The sequence below is a fragment of the Dipteris shenzhenensis genome, chromosome 26 (genome assembly GCF_047967505.1).
Source record: "Dipteris shenzhenensis isolate YYH24624 ecotype China chromosome 26, Dip_SZ_1.0, whole genome shotgun sequence".
Taxonomy (NCBI): domain Eukaryota; kingdom Viridiplantae; phylum Streptophyta; class Polypodiopsida; order Gleicheniales; family Dipteridaceae; genus Dipteris; species Dipteris shenzhenensis.
This window is the reverse complement of record NC_141621.1, coordinates 48,899,668-48,921,782: the sequence shown is the minus strand read 5'-3', so window position 1 is coordinate 48,921,782 and position 22,115 is coordinate 48,899,668. Positions and strand designations below refer to the sequence as shown.

At 44.2% G+C, this 22,115-nt stretch overlaps 1 protein-coding gene across 1 annotated transcript in view; it reads left to right on the top strand.

The window, feature by feature from the left end:
* Window positions 1-22,115, top strand: part of ALDH6B2 (aldehyde dehydrogenase 6B2) — a 128,873-nt gene that overhangs the window by 26,419 nt on the left and 80,339 nt on the right. Inside the window, exons 3-5 of the mRNA XM_087397523.1 lie at window positions 21,087-21,161; window positions 21,355-21,516; window positions 21,606-21,684. Of these exons, the coding sequence (XP_087253649.1) occupies window positions 21,087-21,161; window positions 21,355-21,516; window positions 21,606-21,684 (316 nt within the window). The remainder of the gene's footprint in view (window positions 1-21,086; window positions 21,162-21,354; window positions 21,517-21,605; window positions 21,685-22,115) is intronic.

Sequence of the window (22,115 nt, the reverse complement as noted above, 5' to 3'; positions counted from 1 at the left end):
AAGATTTTCAGGGAGTGATCCACCCATCAAGTAACCCCTATAACGGTATCTAGAGCTCCAATCCGCTCAAAACAAGTAGCCCAAACGGAGCGTACCAGTTTACAGCAGAAATACAAGAAGAAAAGCTTCAAAGAGAAGGGAAAGGAGGTCATTTTAAGTGTCTTCTCAACACAAACGAAGCGGGAGTCGGATAAGTACCACCACCTCTACAACACTTGAAGTTTGCTGTAAAATAAACCTTCTTTTTTGAAATTACAGCAAGACATTTTCTCTCTTGTATTAATAAAAGGAAAGAATGGAAGGGGAAGGGACATATAACAATGAACTTATTCCTTTTCCTCCATTACCCCAAGGAGAGAGAGAAAGAACACCTTCACCCCCTCTTGAAGAGGATGGATTAGGTGAGAGTTATACACATCTTGAGTATGATAACCCACAAATAGATTTACAGCAGTCTCTCCTTCAAGAACCTACTGATAGGGAGTTCTCCTTTCGTAATGAAAGAAGAAATGAGACCAGCCAAGAACAAGGTGATGAGTTCACGCCTTTAACTCAAAACCCAATACACATGGATTCTAATCCAAGTGCAAGAGGAAGAGAGGAGACTCCTGTTGATAAGCTGGTTTTCCAGCTTAGCAATATGATTGAGCAGTCCATTATGACAAGATTAGGGACTAAGAGGACTTTAAACTTCGGGGATGAAGAGTTGAGTAACCCTTCTAAGAGGTCCAAATTCCAACCGCGAGAGAGAATTGAGTTCCCCAAATATGATGGGGCAAGGGAGGCTGACAAAATCCTCAATTGGATTCGTCATTTTGAGCTATACTTTGCCCATCAAGACAAGACCGAGCAAGAGAAGCTTGCTCTTGCCACATTGCATCTGCAGAAGGATGCTCTAATGTGGTGGTCCTTGTCACAAACAGGAAAAGAGCCTATTCATGAATGGGCTAAATTTGTGGAGCAATTAAAAACCACTTTCATGCCACCGAGGCATGAAGAGAACCTAACCTTTCGTTGGGAGAGGTTTAGGCAGTTCGATAATGAGAGTAATGCAGATTTTACAGCTAGATTTTGGAAACTCTCTCTAGAGTTACCCGAAAAGAGTGAGGAAGATAGGAGAAAGAAGTATTTAGCAGCTTTAAGCCCAAAAGTAAGGTACGAGGTTGACATGTTTAACCCGACCACGCTTAAGGACCTCACTAAGCTGGCTGAAATAGCCGAGAGAAAATTGAATTCTCGTAAACCCTTCAATAAGGAGTATGGGTCATCATCTAAGACCAATAATATACCCACTTTTAGGAAACCAAACCGGTTTAAGAATAATAAAGGGAAGGGTAAAGCTCTTGTAAGGAATGTGAACAGCCAATCACGTCCTGGATGGGTGCCATTTCCTTCTATGACTGACGAAGAGAAGAGGAAGTTGATTAAGGAAGGAAAATGTTTCGGTTGTAAGAAACATAAGCCAGGGCACGTATGGCATAAGTGTCCCGTTCTCTTGGCTAAGATTGCCAAGACGAATTCAATAAAAGGGAAAGCCAAGGCATCCAAGCAGGAGGGTGAGGCTTCTACCTTGTCACCCTCGAAATCTACTGTGACTATTGAGCCAATAGTGAATGCTGTCCATTCAGCCAATACCTTTGGGCCTCATGATCTTTTTAAGGTGTATGGATTCGTGAATGGACAGAGAATAGTGGTTCTCCTAGATGATGGATGTAATTATGACTTAGTAAGTGATAGATTGGCAAAATTACTCCATCTTAAACCAGAACCTATAAAAAACATGTCGCTTTCAGGAGCTTTTAGGGGACACAATGAAGAAGACACATCCATAGTACGAAATATTCCTTTTCGTATACAAAAATATAGAGATCGAAGGGATTTTCTAGTAGCCCCTTTACAAGACGTTGACATGATACTAGGTAAACCATGGCGGTATGATTTTAAGCCTGCTATTCATCCTCATACTCATCATTGTTGCTTTGTACATAAGGATGAAAACATAAGGATCGTAGGGGATCGGGACGTGTATACAATTCCATTGATTACTCCTACCCAAGCCAAAAGATTGGTAAAAAGAGGGGTAGATTGTAATCTTGTGTATATACGGGATTCACGAGATCTTCATATCTCAAAAGAAGATCGGAAGAGAAATGAGTTCCTTAGAGCTTATGAGGATCGATTTTCAAGAGATGATTCATTCGAATTGCCCATGGAGAGAGAAGATGATCATGCCATAGACTTAGAGCCAGGAGCTTCCCCTCCATGTAGAGCCCCATATAGGATGAACAGGATAGAAATGGAGGAGGTAGAAAAACAAATTGAAGATCTGTTGCAAAAAGGCCTGATTCGACCAAGCAGTTCTCCATTTGGAGCACCTGTATTATTGGTTAAGAAGAAGGATGAATCATATCGTATGTGTATAGATTACCGTGCTTTGAATAAACTTACGATTAAGAACCGGTATCCGATTCCAAGAGTGGATGATTTATTGGATATGCTTAAAGGTGCTAAAGTTTTTAGCAAATTGGATTTGAAATCTGGTTATCATCAACTTCGTATGAAAGTTGGGCATGAACATAAGACAGCTTTTCGCACTCTCACTGGACATTATGAGTTTTTGGTCATGCCTTTTGGCCTAACTAATGCTCCAGCCACTTTTAGTAGGCTGATGAGAAGGGTTTTGCGACCCTACTTGGGAAAATTTGTCATAGTCTTTTTTGATGACATTTTAGTGTTCAGCCAGAATGAGGAAGAGCATAAGGATCACCTTGCTAAGGTGATGGAGCTCCTAAGGAAGGATCGATTGTTCCTAAATATCAAGAAGAGTGAGTTCTTCAAGACAGAAATAGAGTATATGGGACACATTGTGTCTGCCGAGGGAATTCGGGTTGACCCTAAAAAGGTCAAGGCCATAATTGAATGGCCAATACCCAAAAACTTACATGAGCTGAGATCCTTCCTAGGGATGTGTAGTTATTATCGCAGATTCATTAAGAATTTTGCACGTCTTGCTTCCCCACTAACAGATTTGTTGAAGAAGCATTCCTTGTATGAGTGGGGAGAGGTTCACCAAGTAGCTTTTGAGGAGCTTAAGAGAACATTAGTGACTGCACCAGTGTTAACACTTCCGGACATGGACAAAGAGTTCTTTGTTGTATGTACGGATGCTAGTGGTACCTCGATTGGGGCAGTGTTGATGCAAGGAGGGCATCCCATTGCTTATGAGAGTAGAAAACTTCAAGGGGCTGAATTGAAATATATCACGTATGAGAAGGAGTTATTGGCAGTCATTCATGCTCTAAAGTTATGGAAGCATTATTTATATGGTTCTGCTTTCAAGATTAAGACTGACCATCAAAGTATCAAGCACTTGTTCTCTCAACCCATTGTCTCTTCAAGACAAATCAAATGGGCTGAATATATTCAATCCTTTGGGCAACCAAATATCGAATATCAGCCGGGAAAGGAGAATTTAGTAGCTGATGCTTTGAGTAGCTGATGCTTTGAGTAGACGGCCCCAAGTTAATCACGTTTCTGTGATTAAGGAGAAATCATTAGGAGCAATGGTTGAAGCTTATCCTTTAGATGAGGACTTCGCTGACATTTATGGGAAGATTCAACGTAATGAGGTTGGGGATTTAGAGGCTTATTCCATTGTGGATGGATACTTATTTTTGGGACGTGCCATATGTGTACCCAAAACATTTCGGTATCTAGTCATGAGTGAGTTACATGCGAGTCCATATTCTGGACATAGAGGTATTAGAGGAACCATTGACAATATTGAGAGATACTTCCATTGGCCTAAACTTCGCAAAGAAGTTTCGACCTTTGTTCAACAATGTGACGTATGTCAGCGCATTAAATCTGACACAAGTAAGACTGCTGGTCTTTTGCAGCCTTTGCCTATTCCTTCGGAAAGGTGGGAACACATTACAATGGATTTTGTGTCTGGTTTCCCCAAGGTTGGTCAGTTTGAGCAGATTTTCATTGTTATAGATAGGCTGAGTAAACAAGCTCATTTTATTCCCTGTAAAAAAGAGTTGTCTGCTCCTGAAACAGCAAGGTTATTCATTAGGGAAATCTTCAGGTTACATGGGTTACCGAAATCCATTGTATCCGATAATGATGGTCGTTTCATTAGCAACTTTTGGACAGCTCTATTAGAGAATCTCGGAACCAAACTGAAATTTACTACAGCCTTCCATCCTCAAGGAGATGGACAAAGTGAGAATGCCAATCAAACCATAATTACTTTACTTCGAGCTTATGTCCATGACCAACCTAGAAGGTGGCCAGAGTTCTTACCCATGTTAGAGTTTGCTTATAATAACACTGTACATACTTCCACCAAGAAAGCCCCATTTGAAATCATCTATGGGCAATGTTTACCCACTCCAATAACACACTTGGGGGAGCGAATTTTTGCTGCTGACCAGTTTGCTGAGGATATGTCACAGGTTATTGAGCAGGTAAAAGAACATATTAAGAAGGCCCAGGTTCAACAATCCAAGGCAGCCAATAAAAAAAGAAAAGAAGTTTATTACAAGGAGGATGATTGGGTTTTATTGAAGATTGATAAAAGAAGAATCAAGTCAGTGAGAGGAAGTACCAAACATGTCAAGCTAGCACCGAAGTTTTATGGTCCATTTCAGATTTCAGCAGCTTTATATCCAGAAGAAGGATCCAGAGCGTATGAGCTGAAGTTACCAGCCCACTGGCGTATGAAGAACATCTTTCATGTGAGCAATTTGAAGAGATACCGTGGCGATACTTCTGCGTTTTTGGATACTCAGCAGCAAGAAGAACCTGAACTTGAAGATGGGACTGAAGTTCTTACTCCGGAACAGATCGTATACCATAAAGAGAAGAGTACTCGTGGAAAGAAGAGATATATGTATTTACTGAAGTTTAAAAACCAGCCAGCTAGTGATGCACAATGGATGGAAGAAGAGTTCTTTACAGATTTTCCACAGATACTCGCAGATTACAAAGAGGCGATGCAATGGCAGAAGTAACAAGAGAAAGTGCACATAAGAGGAAGAGACAAGCAATAATCCAGAAGAGGACTTCTGCTCATTCAAGCAGGAGGGAGTGTCATGACAAGAGAAATGATTATTTAGTTAATTGATAGTCATTAGAACTTTATTATTGTTAGGCGCCAATTTGATGGTGCGGTTATATGTTTGTATTTATGATCGATCAAGCGGTGTAAATAGTACCGCCAAAACTATGTAACATTGGCCAATGATTAGTAATAAAGATGTGCACACACGTGTCTAGGTCCTAGGGGCAATAGGAAAGGGAAAGGGTGCATTAGAGTGCATTGAATGGTAGGTGCATGGGTCATAGGCTAAGGGTAGGTGTAAATGGGAAGATGGAACTTGAGTGATCTCAAGGGACATTAATGAAAGGGTATCACCCTTTCATTGTGAATCTCACGTAGCATTCTTTCTACCACATTGCATTCATCCGTCATCTCTCTCCCACCTTGCATGTAGGTCGAAAAAGAAACAAGTACTCTCACGAGGGCGCTCTTCCCCATTGGAGGGCCAATCGGCATTCAAATTCTGCATGCATTGCACACATTTGCATTTTCGAAAAGTGTGGATCTTCACATTGAGGACTTGGTTCGAGTCTTCAGGGCTTGGTGAGTTGTGATTTTTCTACTGCAATTTCTTTTTGCCATAAGCTATTGGTTGGCCTCGTGTGCCGCCTCTTTCTTGGCTCACAGGTGCCCAGGCAGTGCTACATGAGTCATTCCTTGGTTGGGTACTTTGCTGATTTTATTTTGGAGCTTTGAAAAGCTTTGTGAATGCCATCTGGAAACCACTCAAAGAGAGTGCAGCTGGGGTGCAGTGTGATTGCATCTGGACAGCCAATGGAATTGCACACTCGGAAAAGAGAATGCCTTTGGGTTGAGCCTACGGGTTAAGTGCACTTATGTGATGGTGTTATATGCTTGAAAGCCTTGCGAAGGCTTAGTGAATTGGGGCTGCGTGCTCAGTTGCAGGGAAGGTCTCCCAAATGCAACTTGTAATCATTTCACTGTGAAATATAAAGAAATACCGAAAGGGGCGCCACGGTGTTTGGGGCCAATCGGGTGCACTTGTCTATGTCTGTTGAGCAGGGGCATTCTAGCCTCCATTCCTTTTTCAGTGGTTTTGTTTGTGAACAAATGGGTAAATGCCAAATGGTGATCATGCAATGGTTAATGGTTGTGATATATGCTTTGTGAGCTGTAAATAAGTGCTGAAGTGATTAAAGGTTTAGTTCCACTGCCCTCTGAGTGATTAGAGGCCGGTTTCATACCAAGATATGGATCTTAGAGGAGCTCACCTCGATTCAGCTCAAATGAAAGCCACATAATTAGCTAAAGTGAATGACGCTGATAAAGAAGGTAAATGGACTGTTTACAGAGATGGAAAAGCACTCATCAAAGACTTCAAATCCAAACCCAAAGACCCTCAGTCTTAAACTGATATAATGCAGGCTGATTATCTATTACAGTAGATCATAGCTAACCTATAATAACTCCGGAGATGCTATATGCATTTCTAGAGACTCTCAGCCTATAACTGACGTTGATGTTTATCCTTTTGTTTTGTACTTTCGTAAGCTCGTGATGCTTTCTGAAGACGTGAACAACTCTCTCTCTCTCTCTCTCTCTCTCTCTCTCTCTCTCTCTTTCGTTGTCTATTTGCCGTTCGTTGTCTATCGTCATCCATCGTCGTCTGTCTGTAGCCCGTCGTCCGTCGTTTGTCAGTGTCCGTCATCGTCTGTCTATAGCTGTCGTCCGTGGTTTGTTTGTCTGCCTCTCCGTTGTTCGCCATCACTCCGTCATCCATCATCTCTCCATTGTCTGCCACCTCTCCATGGTCCGTCGTCTCTCTCTCTCTCTCTCTCTCTCCCATCACCCCTCTCCTCTCCATCCGTCACCCTCAGCCCCTCCCCTCTCCATCCGTCACCCTCAGGCCCTCCGTTCACTCACGTCGCTGTTCACGTCCATTTGTTCCTATCGTTGTTCATGTCCCTTTGTTCATGTCCATCTGTTCACGACTGTTGCTTGCTCGTTTGTTCACGTCCATCGCTGCAGCTGCCCGGCTGCTCACGTCCGTCTCTCATGGCTGCTCTCTCTCTCTCTCTCTCGTGGGGAGTCGCTCTATCAGCCTCACGTAGCCTCTCCGCCAGCCTCTGGAAACCCCTTTCGTAGCCTCTCTCCCACCACTGGCACGTGGCACAACGCATGCTTGCCACGTCACTGTTGACACGTGGCAGTGCCACATCAGCACATCAGGGCTCCCCTTGCTGCACCATTTGGTACCTGCACAGGCCACACCAGGTCACATGGGTTCCCACCGGCTTGGCTGCCATGCACCTCGAACCAACTTGACACCTGCAAAAACCAAGAAAGTCAAGTGCTAAACCAAGAAAAGTGCAGAAGCAGAGATTCTACAGCAAATCCACACAATGGGATACTGAAAACAAAGAAGGGCAAGAAAGAACCACCAGCTTGCTTAAAGACCACCCAAGGGAGTACAAAACACGTGAAGATTCTCTCTATTACAGTTCCGCAAATAAACATGGGCAGACACTTACTTTGCACAATGCCTACACGAGCATGTGTGGAGGACATTTGGGGGAAACAAGCACTTGAAAATGCCATGACAGCTTAGACAGTAGGGACCACTCCAAACACTACATCCAATGTCCTCACCAGTGTCATGTGCACGGATTGGTATCTGACGTGTACTAGGTACACAGAACTAGCTCAGGTTAGCCTGGGGAGGCTTAGAGCTAGGCAGGCTTGATTCTCGGGTTGAGTGGCAAGGGTACGAACTATTTATAGGTCTTCGCTATTTTTGGCGCCGGGGCCCGAGTCTATAAAAGAGGCCCAGGGGGTTCAGTTCTCAGTGTGCAGTTGGGAGCAAGTCTCGTTCCCAGGTGCTAGGTCTGATCCTGGATTGTGTTGCGGACGCGCGCCTGCATCTTAGCGTAGCCCAAGGCCCAGTGGCAGCAGGGCTTCACAGCGCCACCTGGTGGTATGGGACACCAGGCTGGTTTGGATCTGATTGGGAGTTCGTGCCAGTAGCTCAGCTCGTGGCTCGGAGGGGACATCTTCTGATTCGGGATTTTATCCCGTAGATGTCACGGTTGGGTGGTGAGCAGCCTGCTCAGTTCTGATGTTGTGTGTGGTTATTTTGCAGATCAGGGGTTTCAGGAGTGCTGGGATGTGTCAACCAGCCTCCAAAAGATATGCCTTGCATTGATTGAAAAAATCGATAGCTTGGAATCTACTAATGTGGCTCTCCTTGCAGAGAAGGCACATGTAGATAAAACACTAGCTGAAGTGAAAAAGCATGGAGGGAAAATGCTAGAGGAATGGAGGAAAGAAAGGGGCAAAAAGGAGGAATGGAGAAGGAAAAGGGTGAATGGATATGTGAGAAAAACAAGCTCCAGGACAGAGTACATGCTGTGGAGACCAAATTGCAGAACATAAAGGACATGAAAGCACCCCTAGAAGGAAATTGCAAATAATGGAGGAGCTGAAAATAGAAGATGCCACTCTCAAGAAGGACATTGCCACCATCCAGGAAACAATGCAAGGCACACATGTTGAGCTTAAACAACATATCAGCAAAGGGGAAACTAAGATGTTGGAATGGAAGGATGTGGTCAAAAATGGCACAACAGTCCCCAAAATAGATTTATCTCCGAAGCACTTGAGGAGGAAAAAAGGACCAGCAAAGCATTAGATGTTTTAGTGAGGGGGCTTCCGATGGGAGATGCCAAAGTACTGTTCACCAAAATGGGAGTCAATCTCGCTTGGTAAACTTGAGACACCCTCTAAGCCACTAGTGCTGAAATTCAGGACAGCTATGGACAGGAAGACCTTCATGAGCACGAGGGCGACTTTGAAGGGAACCAGGATCTACCTGTATGACGACCTCACACTAAGCAAGGTTGCCCCCTCTCATCGACTCTCTTCGGGTTGTACATTGATGAGATCACCTCTTTTTCTTCTTTTTTTCAAGAAAATTACTTCATTAAGTATGAATGAAAACCGAGAGAGCAAGCTCAAATGTAGGAGTACATCATGCAATGCATGAGAAGGAGCTAATTAAAAACCAAGGCGGAGGCTGAAAATGCCATCTCAACCCTGAGGGAGACTCAGAGAAGAAAGGAGATCCTCTCCAAACTCTGAAAAAAGTAACTCTCCTGGCAGTGGCTACCCTGGAGGATCCCTGCATGCTCGCCCATATGGCCATCAGAGTGTGTATTGTGTTGGTCCAATTACTGGCCATAGCCTAGGAAGGGTGAACCTGGATACCCTCCATCGCCTCTGTACACCTGGCTCTCTAAATATGCCAAGCTGCAATGCTAGCCAGAATCTCCCAAGACGTGTCTATTGAGGCATGAGCAGCTCTGAAAGGAGTGAAGGGAACATCTTGAAGGGAACAAGACTCCACTAGTGTCGCCGCACAATGAGAGCTGGATCTGGATCATGTCCCTCGAAAAACACCTGAGGGCCAGTAAGAGATAACCAAGCCACTGAACCCCAGGTCATATAGAAAGGTGCTGTATGAAAGATATTGAAAATCCTAGCAACACCTTTCCAGATCGTCCTCGCTTGTCTGCACTCCCAAAGGCAATGTTGTACTGACTCAACTGCAATGTGACAACGAGGACAAGTAAGGTCAGCTCCAAACCTGGATCTCCATAGGTTCACTGCAATCACTCCATGAATAGAAAGCCAAAAGAAAAGAGTGATCTTTCTATTCGTGAGGGATTTCCAGAGCCTACGCTAAAAGATTTTTTGCACAACTGCGAAAATCTGAAAACTATTCCAATGAGGCGTGCTGGAGGGCCTCCAACCTCTATTGCTGAGCTGAAACCTCCGGGCATTTCTAACTGTATAGCAAAAGAAGGAGAAGCTCTTCTCTCGGTGCTCCTCATCAATCCATTCCCACTCCCTTGGGTCCCACTGCAAAAACCTAATAGGGGAACCATCATATAACCAGAGTCTCCATGATCCCAGCGCAAGGAGAAGAGGATCAGGGTCAAGATACCACTGTGAGTCCTTGCCCCACTCCATGAAACCTGCAATCCTGATAGGCTGAAAGGCGACCTCCAAAAGAATATCATCAGAAGATCTGATAAGTCTGCCTCCCGACTGAACATCAAAGACTAGGGTATCCTCATGTGCATCTTGCAAGGCAATAATCTGTAACAGAATACCCGTCCCTGAAAATGCTCCCCGCCAAGTGGACTCTGTGATCGGCATGTCTTCTGTGTCAATCCACTCTGGCGGAATGGTTGCCTCTATCTACTGTATCCTGACTGCACTCCCTCTGAGGTGGCCAATTGCTATAAGTCTCTGATCCTCTTGAAGTCTCCTAAAGGCGTGCCAGGCGGGGATACCTATCTCATGCCTGAGGATCTCACCCCTTCTAATACGAGCAATTGAAAGATACAAGTCGCTAATACCAGAGAGGGCTGCGGCTAAGTCTGACGGAGAAAGCTGCCCATCCTACATATGAGATACCTAGGTTCTCAACGTCGTCTCTGCAAGGCCCTCCTCTGCATAAAAGGCATATGGAATCCTAACACTGGTAGAGCAGCCCCTCACATGAGGATCTGAAACCATCAGAATCACTGGAAAATGATCCGAAGTGGACACCCCAGCTGCAATGCTAACAGTACCACCTTTGTCAAGAGTCCAATCATCCACATAAAATTTGTCAATCCGTGCATGGATAAGCATCTGCCATCTCCTGTTTGACCAAGAAAACATGAGAGAATGTGGCTGAGTGTGAAAAGCATCCCTACCACTGTACTAAAAAAGGAAGGCATCCCAAGCTGCTCTCTCTAGGGAGTGAATTCCACCTTCCCTACCACTCCTTTTGTCTGAGGGCATTTCAACCATGTTGAAATTGCCCCCTATAATCCAAGCATTTGCAATATGTGACGAAGAGAGCAGTTCCTTCCAAAGAAGGACACGATCCCCTCTAGAATTGGGTGCATAAAGGTTTAAAGACCAACCTTATGCCCACCAATCAAAAGTATAATCCACTGAGCTCTGGAAGGGACTATGATCCCGTGTTCAATCACCAAGGGGAGTATAGAAGAAGAAACAGATATGCAGGTACCTCCCCTAGTGTCCAAGGCGGGTTACAAAAAAGTATGGCCTTGAAAGAAGCTTACCCGACTTGGAACAATCCTTGACATCTAATTTGTGTTGAAGTTGGTTACGAATCAGTTGCCTATGGCGACATTGGGGTACACCCCTGAGGCCCTAAACGTTCCAACTGACAATCCTCATTTGCGAGAGGAGGAGGTCGGATGGAAGATCCTACTCGACCTGGTAGTGGAGAAAGCCCTCTCCTGCAAAAAGTTCCTCCTATCAAGAGAAGGGAAGTCAACTGGGGATAGCACACCCACACCTGTTGAGGGGGGAACTCTGTCCACGGATGTGTGAAAGATGCCTCGAGCGTAGAGGGTACAAACTCCTCTGCCTCAAACTCAGGCAAGTCTGCCAGAACTGAAAATAAATTCCTGCGAAGTACCTCTGGCGCAGGAGTGCGAAGGAGCCCTGTGGAAGGAGGAGTGGAACCAATAACCCCCTTACCTCTGTCAGATGTAGACAGATGTGCAAGAGAGGGAGGGGGGTGCTGCAAGAACTCGGCATGTTGCATGACCTTGGCTTGAATCTGCATGACCTCGGCCACGTCTTAAGTAAGGCACGGGTCTCGCCGAAAGGTTCTCCCTAGGTGAGCGCTCCTGCATATGAACACTTGAAGGCGCAAAAGCAGTCTCGTCTGCACATGGAACCAGGACAGGAATGTCTCTTGCCTGAAGAGACGGGTCCGCGGCGCCATCAGTGGTAGCCTGAGGTAGAACTGGCTCCCCAACTTTGAGAGGCACCCAACGGGGGATGATCGAAACAGGATGTGTTGACTGTCCTGTCCGCGCTAAAGAAGTACCAGGACGAGAGGCTGATGGTCCTGGTTGCATTGAAGAAGTACCAGGACGAGAGGTTGACGGTCCTGGCTGTGAAGTCCAAGGTCTAGCAGTGCGTGAAGCGCCAGGAGTTGGTCGTGAGGAAGGTCCAAGTCGGGTGGAGCTATGAGGTGCACCCGTGGATCTTTTAGGTCTTTTCTTCTTTCTTTTCCTTGGGCAATCTTTGGCAAAGTGCCCAAGGGTCCTGCAAATCCTACACTGATCTTGTGTCCCTGCAATCTCGACTCTTTGTCTGAAGAAGGAGCCATCTAGACGCCGAAGCATAATGTGGTCATCCGAGATGTTAGGGTCAGAGACAATGACCCTAACATGCGGTACCCCATCGGACCTGACTGCCTCTGCTGTTGAAGAAGGCATCTCAGGAAGAGGGGGGATCTCGGTAACCATCCCAAAGGTGGCACCAATGGAATGCAAAAGTCGATGGTACACCTGAGGAAGGCCAGGAAATATGATGAAGAGTGATGTCGTCCGGTTGTCCTCCTCGACAAGATCAAACCCCAAGGAAAAAGGGGTCAAAAAAATTGTCCTAGAGCTTAGTGCTAACTGGCTAGCTTGAAGCACTGTACCTGCTACCTCCGAGGAGTAAAAGACAATCTGGAAGAAACCTCGCCCAAGGAGACGAACATGTGTGAGATGCCCTGCGAGGTCTCCAGGTAGAGCGGCGAGCATCCAGTCCCTAGCATGTCACTTGGAAGGGTGGGACCCATGGATGCAAGCAAAGAATGATGTCGAGCTCTTTTGCTCTATATCTTTTTTGAGCTGCTGCAACTCGTCTTTTGAGAAGATGATGGTTTTCGCGGAGACTACCGAGGCTGGCTCTGAAGTCATCCAGATGACTAGCTGAGGGTGGGACAGACACATGGTATGCACGATATCCACATGGTTTGCTAGACACGGGATTCAAATGGACAGGCTCCTCCCCTTTCAGTATAGTTTGGATGGATGCAAAGGCTGACCACACACATCAGCACATCACAAATTTTTATGCATTCGAGTCAGCTCCAGGACACAGTGTGGTGAAGGAGGAGGAGCTAGCTGCTATGCGGGCAGTCTAGATTACCGAGAGAGGACTGCAGAGGCCACCCACGACACGGAGAGCGCCCATAGAACACTAGATTGAGGTTCGTCCTATCACAGCTTTCCTTAGAGGGGACCGCCCGAGACGGGGGGTCACTCTGAACATAGCTCAGTGGGTTCAGAGATCGAGGAGACCACACCCCTATGAACCCACTGAGGAGATTCTCTGAACATAGCTATGTTCAGAGTGGGTTCATAGTGGCCAGACAGACTCAGATTCTAGACATTTTCACCGCTCATAGACGAGCCATCACAGTGCCGGGTTTCGGTTTTTGAGTTTCCAGTTCCAGTTCCAGTTCCAGTTCCAGCTCTCAGCCTGCTCCAGATAGCAGATAGCACATGATATGATATGATATGATAGGATATTTTTATACTTGATTTTGCTTGAGCCATTGAGCTCTTTTTATTTCAGCACAATACTCAGCAAAGGGTCTTAGTACGCCCTTTGCCTCAGCCCCTTGTGGCTTGAATGAGTTTTTCTCTTTGGTGTCACTTTGTCCCATAGGCCTGTAAGGCCTCTCGTGGGCTTTAATATATCTTTCTTTTCTTTTCTTTTCTTTCTCTGTGTGTGTGTGTAGCTTGCTAAATGGGAAACCCAATCCAGACAATGGGCATTTTTGGATAAAGGCTGCTCTTCCAAGCAATTTTTTAAGAGTTTACACTATAAAAGACAGGCTGCCAATATTTGTTGGATCCGGATGCCTGATGGTTCTTGGTCAACATCTCGTTCAGAGCTTGCTGATTTATGTGTGCAACACTTCTCCACTCATTTTGGGCATGTGGATACTCTTTCTCCTCGGTCGTGTTTGCATGTCAGCTTCTTTTGCAGCATGTTCATCCAATTCTGTCTGATGCTCAGGCTTTGGAACTTGAACATCCCTTCATTGAAAGGGAATTGTTTTATGCATTGAGATCCTGTGGCAGATGGAAATCTCCAGGATGGGATGGTTTCACTGTTGAATTCTTTCTTGCATTCTAGGATCTTCTTAAATTCACCTTGCTGCAAATGGTAAATACAGCATGGCAAAATCAGCAGATGCCTATGTCATGGAAAAATGGTCTTCTCAAGCTGATTCCAAAGAAGCAACTATGTGATTTACTTGGTGATTTGAGGGCAATCACGCTCATGCCAGTCATTTACAAGATCATTGCCAATATGGTGGTTGATCGGATTAAAGGTTATTTTCATGATGGGTTGCATCTCTCCTAATATGGCTTTGTTCCACGTCGCCATATCACAGATAACATTGCCAATGCTTATATTGGGATTGAATATGCCAAATACACACAGCAGGATGTTCTACTCTTGCAAATAGATATTGCAAAAGCCTTTGACACAGTTCAATGGGATTTCATCTTGCAAACTATGCGAGCTTTGGGGTTTGGACAAAAAATGCAGCAGGTTATTTACTGCCTTTACAGAGATAGCAATGCGGCTTGCATTCTTTTTGGGGATATCTCTGATGAGTGGACTCTTCGTTGTTCGGTCCGCCAAGGATGCCCTCTCAGTGCTTTACTGTATGAAATTGCTACTCATCCTATGCTGCAATATATTGATCATCTTGTGGCTACAGGATCACTTCATGGCTTGGAATTGGATGCAAATCACAGCATGGTTGCTCAAGCTTATGTTGATGATTCTTTCTTTACCCCGAAGAATACGTCCCATGATCTTGGTGCCTTGATGTAGGCCCTCTCTGTTTATGGTTTGGCAGCTGGTCTTCATGTTAATTTTTAGAAGTCTAAGCTGCTCCCTTTGCATTCCAAAGACTGGCATAGTCTATTATGGCCCGGGGATATCATTCCACCCACTCAGTTTGTTCGCCATCTTGGTTACCCTTTGGGGTGGGAACTCACTCGCCGACAACAAACTGATTGGGTTTTGGCTAAGCTTCGAAAAAAGCTTGAGTATTGGAAACTGGCAACGTGGCCTTTGCATGTTCGTCTTCGAGGATGATATTTTTGATCAAGTCAAAGAATATGCCAAGCATGCCATCATTATCTCTTTTCCAGGATGTATGCCTGCTACTGCGGATGTTGGTAACTTGTTGACTAGAACCTTGGGTGGTTGCTATGTCAAAAAAGTTCACTATGTAGCAAGAGGCTTTTTTGAAGTGATCATGGCAGATGAAGAGCACATGCAGATTTTATTGGAGCACTCTCCTCTTTTCTATGGGCAGCAGATGGTTCATGCGTTGCCCTGGTCTCCCACCAGAGATTATCAGGCTTTGATCCGACACAGATGCCCTATCTGGGTGGAAGTTGTGGACTTCCCTCAATGTTTGGCTTCTCTTTTGCCAAAAATTGCAGCATCTCTTGGCAAAGTGGTTTGTCCACCATGGCCTAATGGTAATTCAAACAGATTTTGTATTTTGTGGGACACAGATAATCCAACCCCAGATTCTTATTGGGTCACAGTGAATAATGTTTCGATGGGCAGTGCCTTTTATAAACTTTGCAGGTGCTTGCTTTGAATGCAAGAAGTTTGGGCATATGGCTTCGCAATGCCTTTCACATACTCTAAAAATGCCAGTGCAGGCTGATTTGTCACCGCCTCCGAGCAAGACTTCTACTACCCCCTCTTTGATGAAGACTAAAGGGGTGAAACCGTTTTTTGCTGTCCAAGACAAAGGGAAAGCACTGGTTGCTTGAAATGGTGAAGTTCCTTCTTCTGTGCCTTCGGCCTCTCATCCTCAGGCAAAGGAAAAAACTTTGAATGATGCTTGGCAAACCCCAAGAAAGTCTTTTCACCTAGGAGACCTCTGCCCTCCCGGACTTGGAATGGTGCTTCCTCTCAGGGTAAAACACCTGCTGAAAATTCTGGTATTGGTTTGACTTGGGCTGAGGTGACTGCCAATCGTATTCTCTTTCCAAAAGAGGAAGTTGCTGCCTTATTGTCTTCTCCTCAGGCTGAGTTTTCTTCTCAGGATCGAGGCCCGGATACTGAGGTGGAAATGCAGACATAGAAGGCATTTTTGCTGCTGTACACACTTGTCCTATACCTGTAAATATGCTTGATCATCTCAAATGTGTCACTTTGAATGTACAAGGTTTGTGTGATGGTCGAAAATGGAAACTGGTCTGGCTGTATATACGCCAATTGCAGCTTGATATAGTGGCTTTACAAGAGCATAATCAGCATATGTATGCTGGCAAATTTGGACATTTCACTAGTGATGACATTTTCTGTGTTGGAGAGCACTCTTTCTCTGGGGTAGCCTTTTGGTTAAGCATGATCTTCAGCCTATTGTGGCCTTCAATGATCACCATGGCTGATGGATGATCATACAATGCCTTATTCAAGGCGACATCTTTGAATTTGCATCAGTATATGCTCCTCAATCTTCCGGGAATTGAGCTTTGATTTGGGATGCTATGCATAAATATCCCTGGCGGCATTATGCTTTTATCTGTGGTGATTTCAATAATGCCCCACAACCGAGAGATAATACCTCGGGCCACACTCACATGTCGGCTTTTGAAAAGCAGGCATGGTCTGATTTTTTGCTTCAATTGTCTCTGGTTGATCTTTGGAAGGAATTGCAGCCCATGCTCTCGGGCTATACCTTTCAGCATAATGCTCAATCTTCATATCATGCACGCTTGGACAGATGGTATCGCGTTGATCCGCAGCATTCTGATGCCTTCACTTGTCAGCTTTGGATTGACCATGCTTTCACATACTCTGATCATGCTCCTCTTTGGCTAAGGCTCTCTTTGCATGACTTTCCACATGATAGATTGGCTTGCAAACGCCTTTTGCTGATAAATAATGGTTACCTTGACCATGCAGATTTTAAAGCCATGGTTTCTGATGCCATTCAGCTTCTTTCTCATCAGATGCACATTGATCTGGATTATGCATGGTAGGCTTTTGTTGCAAGAGCGCAGGCTGTTATTGGGGATTATGGTAAATCTTACATGCAGGCCACACGGGAGACCGTGAAGCATGCCAAATACACATGCCAGAGTTTGACAGGACCTCAGTCATCTTCGGCCTTTGTCTTCGGAAGAAAGCATGCTATTATGTCAGGCTAAATTTTGCCTCCAATTGAATGATCGAAGAAAGCTTACTAAATGGGAGACCCGATCTAGGCAAAGGGATTTTTTGGATAAAGGTTGCTCTTCCAAGCAATTCTTGAAAAGTTTGCATTACAAAAGACAGGCTGCCAATATTTGTCAGATCTGGATGCCTCATGGTTCTTGGTCTTCATCTCGTTCAGAGCTTGCTGCTTTTTGTGTTCAGCACTTTTCATCTCATTTTGGGCATGTGGATATTCTTTCTCCTCAGGTTGTGTTTGCCCGTCAACTTCTTTTGCAGCATGTCCATCCCATCCTCTCTAATGCTCAGGCTTTGGAATTGGAAATTCCTTTCACTGAAAGAGAATTGTCAGATGCTATCAAATCCTGTGGCAGATGGAAATCTCCAGGATGGGATGGTCTCACTGTGGAACTTTTTCTTGCCCTCTAGGATATCCTCAAGCAGACTTTGCTGCAAATGGTTAATTCAGCCTGGGAAAATCAGCAAATGCCTTTGTCACGGAAAAAAGGACTTGTCAAACTCTTTCCAAAAAAGCAGCTATGTGATTTGCTCACTGATTGGAGACCAATAACACTCATGTCAGTCATTCACAAGATCATCGCCAAAATGGTTGTTGACCGTATTAAAGGTTATTTGCATGATGGGCTGCATCCTTCGCAATATGGCTTCGTTCCCCGTAGGCATATCACAGATAATATTGCCAATGCTTATATTGGGATTGAATATGCCAAATACACGCATCAGGATGTTCTGCTCTTATAGGTGGATATTGCAAAAGCCTTTGATACAGCTCAATGGGAATTCATCTCGCAAACAATGCGAGCTTTGGGGTTTGGAACAAAAAATGCAGCAGATTATTTACTGGCTTTACAGGTACAGCAATGCAGCTTGCATTCTTTCTAGAGATCTCTCTGATGAGTGGACTCTTCGTTGTTCGGTCCGTTAGGGATGTCCCCTTAGTGCTTTATTATATGCCATTGCTACCCATCCTATGCTGTAATATATGGATCATCTCGTGGCTACAGGTTTCCTTCATGGCTTGGAATGAGATGCAAATCGCAGCATGCTCAAGCCTATGCTGATGATTCTTTCTTTACCCCGAAGAATACGTAGACTGATCTTTCTGCTTTGATGCATGCTCTCTCTGTCCATGGTTTGGCAGCTGGTCTTCACGTAAATTTTTAAAAGTCCAAGTTGCTCCCATTGCATTCTAAAGAGTGGCATAGTCTTAGTCTTTTGTGGCCTGCGGAAATGGGAAATTGGCAACCTGGCCTTTGCATGTTCGACTTTCCATCCTAGTGGCATATATTCAATTTTACTTGCCTTTAATCATGTTCACCAATGCAGATCTTGCTTCTTTCATGTATGCCATTATGGAAATCTTCTGGTGTTCCAAACATGGAAGAAAAGGTATCCGATTGCTTCAGTGCATCAACTTTGCTCTCCTAAGATGCATGGTGGTTTGAACATCATGTATATCTAGGTGCACATCTTTGCTCACAGGGGGAAAATGTTGCTGCAATTTTTGCAAGGGGATCAGCCTTGGGCTCTTATGATTAGATCTCTAGTCACACATATCAGCATTTCTGCCTTTGGTCACTGGCAAATCAATCACTGGGATTTCTTATTTGGTTGCATTGATGGCACTTTGCCTGGCTGCCCTTTTGTCTCCAGTTTGCTTCTTGATTGGAAGCATGTCCTCTCTCATCTGGAATGGAATGGTCGACAGTCTCTGCTGGGTAATTCACTGCGAGCTGAAAGCATTCACTGGTCGACAGTTTTTCAGTCTCCACTGGCTTTACAGGAACCTCGCCATTCCTATTTTGTTTCTTTTAAGGGCATCACTTCTGTTGCTGATGTTATTTAGGATGATGGCACTATGCTACCTTTTCCTTTGGCAGCTACACGGTATGGATTGGGCTCTCATTATCATGCTTTGTGGCAACAAATTGTTTATATACTTTCACCTTTTGTTCCGATTCCTTCTTTGGAACTTCAGGACAGGTTGGAGGATTGGACTTTGACTTCATCAGTGTCCTCTTCTCGCCCTTTGAGGCTATCTCAGATTACGGTTCCTACATTGTATAAAATCTTTTTGCCTCAACCTTGGGTTTTAGAGAAAGGCAATTCTATTTGGCGAATGCATCGCCTAGCCAAGTGGTGGAGAAAGAGATTAAAGCAGCTTTGGGCTTACAAAACTCCTCTTCGGCAATAGGTTTTCTTCTGGCACGTGCTTTTGGGCATTTTTTCATCGGGACAGATGTTGGCCCGTAGACAAATTGCTCTTGCTCATTGTCACAGATGCTTGAGTCCTCAGGAGACTGTGCCTCATTTATTCTGGTTTTGTCCATGTTCTCGTGAGTTCATTGATCTTCTTCAGCAGCGCCTACGAGTGAGATTCCCGACTAGTCTTTTTGGGAAGTCTTTTTGGCTCTTTGGTTTTCATCCACCCAAACCGGAGTTTCATCTTTTCTTTGTTTGGGTTTGTTATTGGGCACTTTGGACTTTATGGACAGACAGGAACTGTAAAGTCTTTGGTGATCCCATATTTTCCTTGTTTGGCTTAAAATTAAGCGTTCTCTGTAGCAATCTTTTTTTGATTGCTTGCAGATGCACTGCATAGATCATGATGTACATCTAGCATACACTAAGATTTTCAGTTGATGTAATTTTGGCTGCCTCATTTTGAGCTTGCTACTTCTGTAATATAATCAATCAAAAGTTCACTTTAAAAAAAAAATGTGTGTGTGTGTGTGTGCATGTGCGCACGCAAAGATGTGACCAACGTGTGCGTGTGCGCGCACGCAAAGATGTGACCAACATGTGTTAAGTCTTTAATATATTTTTGGGAAATTGATATTTTCCATCAACATTGTAGTAAATTATTGTCCAAACTTTTTTATAGTCTCTAGCTGTGGCAAGAGTGCATCGGAGAGCGTACATCATTTATGTATGATTTATGCATTGTATTTCAGTAATAGTAGTAATTAAGTGAAGAAGTACAAGCTGCTGTGTACATCTTCTCCATGAGCAGTAGACAGAAAGAAACATCTTAGGTGAAAGGAACAAAGGTGGGTAGAAGATGGGGACCACAAAGGTACAAGAAAAAAACAAAGGGAGTCGGAAAGAATTGAAAGAGTGTAAAGACGCTGAAGACATGAAGGGAGCAGGCTAAGGTAGTGGATTCTGTGCTGCGTAGAGTGCTTTAACTCTATATGCTACTCGATTTCCTGGTCTTACATTCCTTCGGCTAGATATGTGTTGGTTGACTTTATTGTATTCATGGATCTGTTCACTTTGTTTCTTAACTTTTGATTCAGAGACTTGCAACCATGGTATGGGTTTTCTGTCAAATGTGTAACTTAACAAGAAGGATCTCCTTCAACAACAAATGGGAAGGGAAAAATGGAACGAAAATGGCATTATAGATGCAACAAATAGGAAAAGATGTGGCAGGCAACTGTTTTAACTAGTGGGTAGGAACGAAGAGAAAAGGACAGACAGAAAGATTTGTAGGTTTGTGGCAATATATCCATATAAGGAAACATAAAGGGGGATGTGGCCGGTGCAGCTGCCACAGAAGGATACAAGAGAGCAAGCAAAGAGAGGGGTAACGGTGGGAAAGCTAAAGCTAGAGGAGCGAGCATCATCAAGGATAGATGAAGGGGAGCGCTGTAAAGAGCAAGGATTTGCCAAGAGTTAGTGCAAACTTGAGAAAATAATCTGAGTATGGTGCTTCAAGCAGATATAATGAGTTTCTGCATGTGTCTTTATTCAACTACATTTATGTCTTTGCTTGCTTAAAGGAGATATTGCATCAGACTGTTTCTTTTATTAGTTTCTCTTTGTAGTGTTTGGCATCAACATGTGACTTTGAAGGGGTACAGGGAACACTTCCTATTTTTCCTGTGAGTCTCACCTATAGTTTTTTATCCCCCCCCCCTAGATGAAGGTGAAACTACTAATCGGAGGGGACTTTGTGGACTCTCAGGCACTACAATGGATCGATGTTGTTAATCCGGTTTGTGATTCTTGCTCTTATACTTGATAAATTTGTTCTAATGGGTCACAGTATTAGATTACGGGTGGCTAGCTTTTCTAGGTAGAAGCACTTACATTCCTTTTTTGTTCTTCACTTAAATGTGACTTATGTACAAATTTTGTTGACAAATCATGATACTGAGATAAATTATTGTGGTTGAGTTTTGGGACAGGCAACACAAGAGATTGTCTCTAAAGTGCCTTTGACAACAGCTGAGGAATTTACAGCAGCAGTGGATGCAGCAAAGAAAGCCTATCAAAAATGGAGAGAGACACCAATAACAACAAGGCAGCGCATCATGTTTAAGTTTCAAGAACTCATAAGGAGGGACATGGTGAGTTGATATTTAATGTCTGCTTTCATTGATGTACCTTTATGGAATGTCTTCTTTCTGTGATTTAGCTTTATTGATTTCATATGCAGGATAAACTAGCTCAAAATGTCACTTTGGAGCAAGGGAAAACCCTTGCAGATGCTCGTGGTGATGTTTTCCGTGGCTTAGGTACATCTTCACCTTGCTAGTTTCTAAAGAGGCAGACGTTGAAAAAAGTGATTAATTATGGAGTTACTTTACTAAATTACTCTTGGGGTAATTTTGGGTGAGGATTAATTGAAGGTTAAAAAGGGTGGTAGGTAGACTTTAGGACCTACCTTAGGACATCCAAGATCTTAATGTCATGATTAGGTTTTAGAGGTTTTTAAGGGGCCACAACCCCCCCACCATGGATGAAGGAGGTGAGTTCCACATGGCACTAATCCAATCGTCTATCTCTTGCGGCCTTGCCACGTTGATAGGACAAAACCTGTATCAAGTTTTTGAGGACTGTATATAGCTGTGGGTAGGCACATAGTTGTACACATCCAGTGTAGGTGGGGGTTTTTGGCATTTGTGGATTTTTCTTTGACAAGCATGATGGACTAATGTATAGTTTT